Source organism: Ursus maritimus, unplaced genomic scaffold (assembly GCF_017311325.1).
Source record: "Ursus maritimus isolate PB19 unplaced genomic scaffold, ASM1731132v1 scaffold_35, whole genome shotgun sequence".
NCBI lineage: Eukaryota > Metazoa > Chordata > Mammalia > Carnivora > Ursidae > Ursus > Ursus maritimus.
The window spans coordinates 14612954-14620953 of NW_024426119.1; the positions used below are offsets into that span (position 1 = coordinate 14612954).

Here is an 8000-nt window from a genome sequence, read left to right on the forward strand (position 1 = left end):
CATTAATCCTAATTTTTTTTTCCAGATAACCCTCTAAATATGTAAGGGTCGCAGGTGCTAAGGATTCTCCTTATGGAGTATAGTGATCATGATATTTGTGTGGGTTTCTCTGAACTGCACAAAGGTCTTTGTTTAATCATATTACACAGTAAACTAAAGTGTTAATCACCATTTAAGTTTTTCTTTGTCTTGTAACTTCATTAGTTGAATACACACCTCGCTTTGGAAATATTGTGACCCCTTCAGTAAAGTTTCAGTCGGCCTTGAGCCACAAAATCTTGGCAAATTGTAATTCTCTGCAAAAATCTGAAGGAAAGCAAATACTTAGAGTTAAGCATTTAAATTAACCTCATTCACTTCCTTAAAATAAATGCATAGAGCATTATTTTCCCACATGAAGGAGTGAAAAGAAATCTGTTCTATTCAAAGTGAACAGGTTTCTTGACATGCAAGGTGACCTTCTAGGTAATTTCGGAAAAGAAAATTTCCACAACTGAAATAATTTAAAGGAGCAAGGAAATGAATACTTTAAATAAGATGCATCAGAATATGAACACTGAGTAAACAAGTGTGTTTTTACTTTTTGTATCTCCATATAGCCTCTACCTGACTTCTACATAAGCCTTACATTCAGTATATTTTCTAAAATGTAAATTTTAAGATAGACAAAAATACATAGAAAGTATTGCATTTTTTAATGACAGTTTTTCAGCACACACCTGTGCACCTGATCTAATTTAGAAATAGCTTCCTCTTTCCCTCTGCTTCAGGAGTCCATTGGAATCATTTCTCCCCCAATCTGCAAGTGCATTCGAGGAGATTTGACTATTTTAAATAAGATATGAAAAAGACAAACTATTCAGACAATGTATTATAAAAAGCATGCTTAGAGAAGCACTACATCTATCTTTTGTAAAGTTTTTGCTTGCAGCAACTCTTTAAAAACACACATAAACTAAAATTTGGATTTACATATTTTAATGAGAAAATATTATTTGGACTAGATTCATAATTTAATGTAGACACCTTTTTAAAATTCTTTGTCTTAAAACAGGCATGCTGGGAACAAGAACATCAATATTTAAAATGCCATGCTAATTCTGAACAGGGAAAGAGAAAAATGAAAGGTAAAAATTTTACAGCCCTGATGACACTACAACTTTTTTTTTTAAACTTAAGCAGGTCACACCAGAACAACAGTTCGTTTTCCAGCAAATTACCTAAGACTCTAAAGGAATATAGCAAACAAAAGTGCATTTTACACAGTGTATAATCATTCCTATTCACAAGCATTTACATCTCTTTGCAGCCCTTTAGCTTCTTGGGAAAGTTCTTGTAGCAAACAGAAAGACTTGTCCGTGGGAGACCTATCCGGTGACATCTCCTTCATGTTACCAGTCAGCCTAAGTTCTTCTAGGGTTGCCCTTGATGCTTTCTTAGTTTGGGCCAATTTCATTTTCTTTTTTTTTTTTCCTTCCAACAATAAAATAAATAGCTAAAAGGTCTCTAAGTAATCGGAAAGTTAACATCCCAATTAACTTTCCCATCCCCCCTTCCCTCCCCTAAACCTGGCCAGAAATGAAGAGTAAACATTCATATTACAACAGGTACTTGTAAAGTGGGCTTTACCCGCTCGCCCGCCAAGCAATACAGATTCAAGTTCACTGTTTACATGTTACCGGGCGCCTTTGTAAACAATACTACAAGGTTACTTTTAGTTTTGTTTTGCTCGTGTTGAGGACATGCGTCCCCTTCTCAGTTTGGCAGCCTTTCCCCTAACTCCTAGTGCGTGGAGCCTCTGGCAGGAAACAAAACCCAAAACAAAACAAAACAACTCCGCAGAAGCTGGGGAGGCAGGGCGGCTACTCCGGGAAGCTGCGGTCCGCCCAGCCTCTGCCGGATGGGCGGAGGCGAGTGGGTAGGAAGATTAGTGGTCCCTTTTCCCGGCAGATTTCCAAGACGTAAACGAGATCCGGCCCTCCGCTGTGCGGCTGCAGCCCTCAGGGGAGATCTGTTCGAGGAAACCTCGAGGCGGTTTCTCTTGTCTTGGAACTAACTGCGCGGAGTCCTGAGCCCCGCGGGTCCCGGCCGAGGGAAGACGCGCTCCTCTCCGCGAAGGCGGGAGGCAGGATTTCCCCTGCCTTTTAAATGGGAGGGGGGTTTCGGGGAGGGGGGCCAGGAATCGGAGGGCTTGGCTCAGGTGCCACCTGCCTTCCCCTCTTGTGGAGGCGAGGACAGCTCCCACGCGCCTCCAGGCCATCTGCAAGTTTGTGTTTTGTCTCCTGGGTCCAAAACAAAGTTCTCCTGGGGGGAAGAGAGGGTTGGCCGAGGGTGAAATGGACAAGTTAGGGTGGCGGTCCTAGGTGGGCGAGGGCAGGGCTGGGAGGCGGGGAAGGCGAGTAAGCTGGCGGGGAGGAGGACAAGAGGGGGCTCCGGCTGCTGTGGGTCAGTGCACCGCCACCGAGTGCAAGGCGGAGGCCGGGCTGGTGAGCGTTTCACTAGGAGTGGCAGGGCTGCTTTGGCTGGTGGCTGTTTGCGAGGACGTGGGGCTGAGCGAGGGCGGCGAGTTCGAGAGCAAGGTGGGGATGGGCGCAGGCAACGCGGGCAGCGCGGGCACTGCGGCCGGTGTGGGCTTGATGGGCACCGGGATTGCGGGCAGCGTCTGGCCTGCTGCGTGGCACAGCGGCTTCAGTGGCACGCCGTAGGCGCTGTAATCGCCACTAGCCATGGAGATAGGGGTGGCTGAATCGATCATGCCTGCGGAACCGTACACGTGTGGCCAGCCAGTGCCCAACGAGCTGCTCATGGTAGTCAACTGGTTGGGGAGCGGGTAGGCGGCGGGCACCGGCTGCATGGCGGAGAAGGCCAGCCCCCCAGGCATCTTGTATTCGCGAGCGATGATATTCTCGATGGCGAAGGGGTGCTTGAAGCCCGAGGGCTGCGCCACGCCGCCCAGGTTGTAAGCGGCGGCGGGCATCTGTGGCAGGTGCGTGCCGGAGGCCGCAAGCGCGCTGAGGCGCAGCTTGGCCTGCTGCTGCAGATACTGCGCGGCGTCGGCGGGCTTGCTGGGCGCCAGGTGGTCGGACTTGAGTACCTTGAAGCGCTTGCGGCGCCGCAGGAAGCTGCCGTTCTCGAACATGTCCCCGCAGCTGGGGTGCAGCGCCCAGAAGCTGCCCTTGCCCGGTTGGTCTGGCCGCCGCGGGATCTTGATGAAACAGTCGTTGAAGGAGAGGTTGTGGCGCAGGCTGTTCTGCCAGCGCTGCGTGTTCTCCCGGTAATAAGGGAAGCGGTCCATGATGAACTTGTAGATCTCGCTCAAAGGCAGCATCTTCTCCGGCGAGCTCTGGATGGCCATCGCGGTCAGCGAGATGTACGAGTAGGGCGGCTTTTGGTCGCTGTACGTGTTGCGGCCGGGCCGAGGCATCTTCTTGTTTGCCCCCTTCTTGCTCTGGGTGCGCGCGGGCCGCCGGCTGCTTGGATCTGGACAGGGGGAAGATAATGGGAAGGGGGGGCATGGATGCACAGACAGACACCGCGAGGTCAGCCAGGCCAAGTACAGATCAGACGTGGTGGGTAGGGGCTGCGACGCCGGATCAGCCCGTGCCCGCGCTCTTTAGCTGGCAACTTTGAGTGCAGAGTGGGGTGCGGCCAGGGGGCGCGGAAGGGGAAGCCGATGAGCAGCGCGAGGGAAGCGTGGAAGTAAGCTGGCTCTGGAGCGGGGACTAGGGCAGGGATGCAACCAGAGGGCTCACCTTAAAGTTGCTCCAAGTTGTGCGTCCGCATCCGGGATGGCACTTCGGCTCTCGGGTCCCTCCCAGTGCGCAGCCGGGGCGCAGTGTCTGGGCTGGGCTGGGCTCCGCACGTCTCTGAGCTTCGCAGCTCAACCCTGCAGCGCCGGGAGCCGACCAGTCCGCAGAGCTCCTGGCCGTGAGATCCCCGGGCGGCGAAGCTCGGCTGCGGAATGCCGGTGCACACCGTAGCCGCGGCGGCCTCGGAGCTCCGGAGGGCGCTGCTGTGGGCTCCGCGGCTCCGCTGAGCTAGGTGGCTGCCTCCATGTCCTCCCTCGAACCATCTGATAGTCTTAAGCGGTGACAGGAGCAGAAAAGACCCCTGTAGCGGCGCTTCATTAATGTGCCACTTCTTAGCTATCATATGACAATCGCCTTGGGAGGAGGAGGAAGAGGAGGGGGAGCGGGGGCTGCAGAGGGAGGGGACTGAGCGAGAGGGGAGAGCCTGGCCAGCTCTGGTTTCTTTCACACCTATTTACATGGACACCTTGGCCAATAGGAATCACTTCCAGCTCAAGACTGGGCGAGGGGGAAGAGCCTCGGCCACCGGCGGTGAGCGGGACGCTGGCCAGGGTGCGCGGTGTGAAGGTATGAGGAGGTGGTGACCGCGGAGCAGGGATTCAGGCGACCACTCACGTTCACAGACCGAGCTGCCGCGCAGATGATGTTTGACATGGAAATTGCTTGGCTGGGGTATTCTGTTTCCTCTGTATTGTATCGGGTTTGTATTGTTAGCTAACTTAAGGCACGGCTTTCCCCTGAAGCAGACCCTTTTCCTGCGCTTGGCAATACGGGGCTGGTTGCATGGGTTATTATAATGAAAATACACCCTTCCCCCTAGTCCTCCAAGAGGCAGGTCAGAGTTTGATTTGACCTTCCTAGGCTGCTCCCATAGCTGTACACAGTGGGTTTGTAGCCTTAAGTGATAGGGTTTAAAAAATACTTACAAAAATATAATCAGACAGCCCCTTGTAAAAAAGCCCATTTTGTCAGTGTATTGGCCAAATTAAAAAAAAAAAAAAAGTCTGGGCGAATAGAAGCCCTTTAGGAATTTAATTAGGCACAGGATGAAGGCTCTGGGGCTGTTGGGACAGACAGTGTGTGGACCTGTGGGAGGGCCTGAGTTCGTTTGACACACTTTTATCACCAGATGAACGGCAGGGTCTCATGCTTTCCGCAGGTGGTTGGAAACTTTCGGAGTCAGGCATTGCATGGAAGTTTGCATTGTACAGCTGGAACTTTCCTCCCTTCTCCATCCCTTCCACCCCGCAACTGGCAGAACATATTTAGCATTTAGAGAGCCCAGCAAACGCTGCCTGCGGACCCACTAAAACAGCAGTACCTTGTAGATTCTAGAACCAGAGAGTTTTCCTTTTTGGGAGAAAGGAGAGAGTGGTGTTGTGCCTAAGGTCCCCCTGCCTGGTGCCCGCGGTAGGCTCCCTTCGGTTCGGATTAGTCTCTGGAGATTCAATGAATTATTCTTATTATCATTATTATTATCATCGTCCTCGTTGGCGGCGGCAGCAGCAGCGGCGGTGGTGGCGGCGGGATCATCATATTGCTATGAAATAGTGAGTCGACCCTGCCTGCATGCACATGGTCAAAGAGTAGATGCTAGGCGTTCCCATTGGTTTCTGCACATTCTCCGATCTCTATGGTTTTTAAAAGAAATTCCTTTTACCTCGTTAATAACTCAGTACCTACAGCCCACACTGAATCATCTTCAATCCGGAAATGTGAGAACTTTTTTTTTTTCCAGGAGGAGGAGGAGGTGATGGTAGTGGTGGTGGTTGGAGAGTTCTGGGTGTGAAGTTTGGATAATTTTAGTGATAGTAGAGCATTATTAGTGGAGCTGTTTGGAGTTAGCATAAAAATCTTTCAGCGCACGTGCATACACACACACACACACACACACACACACCTCCATTAACCACAGTTTCGGAGGTGGTCAATAACTCACCAAAACGTAACTTAAACACGATGAATTTAGGAGATTAAACAATTTCATTAATATTGAAATGGCTCTCGCGTCTGGGCTGCCTCGCTTGAGATGCAAGCACACGTTTTTCAATATTAACAGAAGTGCTTGAAGAAAAGAATAATGTCACCTTCTTAATTCGGAAAAAATAACCAGGAGGAGGAGGTGGGTTCGAGGGGTGGAGGCGGGACGCTGACCTGTCTCTGGGGGCACGGCTTGAGAAGGGCAGATAAACCCTCCGCAGATAAACCAGTTGGATTCAAGTGGAACCTCTGCAGAGCTTTGGCCAAAGGCAGCGGTACTTGCCTGAGCTGTGCGTGCTTTAGCTCTTTACGAGGTCCGGCGTTTTGGGGTGTTATTTGACGCGGCCCAGTTCGGCTTGAGGGTTCAGGGATGGGAGGAGCTGGGGAGACCTGGAGCCTAAAGGACCCCGATGAAGAATCGAAAAGGCGTTGGTCCACAGCTTTCCTGCTCCAGAAGGCAGCTGCCCTTGGAGGGTACAAAACTAAGGGTGCTCCTGTGGTGGAGGCGGGAATGCTCCTGGGAAGGAAAGGTACCAATATCGAAGCCCCCAAGGATCTTTTCGGATCTTCTTAGCAAAAGTGTGCATACTGATATATAGAAACATAAATTAAAATATTAAGAGTGGTTGGATTTGGGATATGTAACGAGAGGAATGAAAGATCTCCGTTCCCCCGGTGACAGCCAGGAGGATTCTTTTTTACAGGGTGTGTGCGCAGGCTTGTTGAAGGTGGGGGATGGGAAGAGAGAGAAATGTTTTCTTGTTTTAACAATTGGCATTTTGTTGCCTTGCAAAGGGCCTTTGTATGGCTGTCGAAATCATTGCTTGAAGTAAACAGAAGATTAACTAAATTCTAAGAGTGGAAGTGTTTGGGTTTTAAAAAAAATCTAAATTAAAATAAATCTTTATACATCTCCGCAGGGAAAGTTGTCACCACCAAGTCTGAGACATGTGAGGATACAAGTAGGAATTCGTGTTGGAGGAATCTTCAAAGTTTGGCTAGGGTGAGGATGGGAGGTGAGGCATATTGCCCATGCCCAGGGTTAATTAAGGAAATCGAACCTAATAGCACAAGTTTGCCTTGGGTGGGGTGAGGAGCTGTGAGAGGCACATTTAAAACAGGTACTTTACTACAAAATTCTATTTCAGATCCTACTGAAGAGCCCGAGGGAAGGGGGAGGGGATTTGCATGCCATTTACGGCGTTTTAAGACTGGTATTATGAAGAAGAGGAGGGAAGGAGCACTTTCCAGAAATCTTGAAAAGTGCATCAGAGTCTATTGTACAGAACCCAAAGCAAACAGAGGCTCTGGGGAGGGGGCACATCCGACTCCGAGGCTTAGGGAGTTGTTGGGAAAACTGTATAAAATACACATAAGTCAATTATACCCATGTGCAAACCAAATGGAAATCTCTTTCATGCAATAGCCATTCATCGCCTCCGCAGAGCCCACCACCGACCACCTTTCTGCTTGGAGAGTTCGCAATAGCCTCTTTTCCCACAAGCTGGACCACACACGGCTACAGATTTCGTAATAATTTATGCTAATTTCCCTCCATAAATCCACAATTCGCTTCAGTGGCACCCGGGCTGCTGAGGGAGTAAAAAGGAGACAGAGGGGTGACAAATACAATATTGATTTTGATTCCTTCTGTTGTCAAGCAGGTGTATGTGTGCGTGAACGGTGGGGCTGGAGTTAGGGGGCGGGGGCTCGAGGAGAGGAAAACCGTCCCGAGCCAGACCAGCCCCTCCGTCCACACTCCAGAAAGTAACCCGCCCTGGTTTGTTAATATTTACCAAACACCGATGGGAGGTGGAGGGAAAGTACCGGGCAGCTTCCGAAGGTTTCCTAGGCGCCAAAAACAATACCCGCCTTCCCGACTTGGAAAGCAAACACGGGGCTGCCTGGAGCGTTTGGAGGCTGTGCCTTAGTTTGCCTCTTCTCTTCCTCCTTTTTCCCTCAGAGTCGTTCCCTCCTTCTGCATGAGTTCTCCACCCCACCCTCGTCTCTTTCTCCTTCTTACTGCACCCTCGTCCCTCACTTCTCTTTGCTTTTTCCCCCCCTTTTCCCTCTATTTTTTCCATCTTCTCTACCAAATGGGCAGTGAAATGTGCAGGTGGGGGAAGGTCTTCGGGCGTGCGCAGCATCGATTTTAGGTTCTAGGGCCTCTTCTGGCCCGCCCCACCTTTCCAGGCTGCCTCCGCATTTGCC

At 50.4% G+C, this 8000-nt stretch overlaps 1 protein-coding gene across 1 annotated transcript; it reads right to left on the reverse strand.

Moving 5' to 3' along the window:
- Nucleotides 1-1135: 1135 nt before the first annotated feature.
- On the reverse strand, nucleotides 1136-3850 carry FOXB1 (forkhead box B1). Its single transcript, XM_040620669.1, has 2 exons — nucleotides 3753-3850; nucleotides 1136-3480 (listed from the first exon to the last, which is right to left on the reverse strand). The coding sequence occupies exon 2, from the start codon at nucleotides 3422-3424 to the stop codon at nucleotides 2447-2449; it is 978 nt and encodes a 325-aa protein (XP_040476603.1). The 5' UTR covers nucleotides 3425-3480; nucleotides 3753-3850; the 3' UTR covers nucleotides 1136-2446.
- Nucleotides 3851-8000: the final 4150 nt, after the last annotated feature.

Excerpts from the sequence above, each read along its gene's own strand:
- FOXB1 (XM_040620669.1), bottom strand. The coding sequence starts at position 3,424 with ATGCCTCGGCCCGGCCGCAACACGTACAGCGACCAAAAGCCGCCCTAC.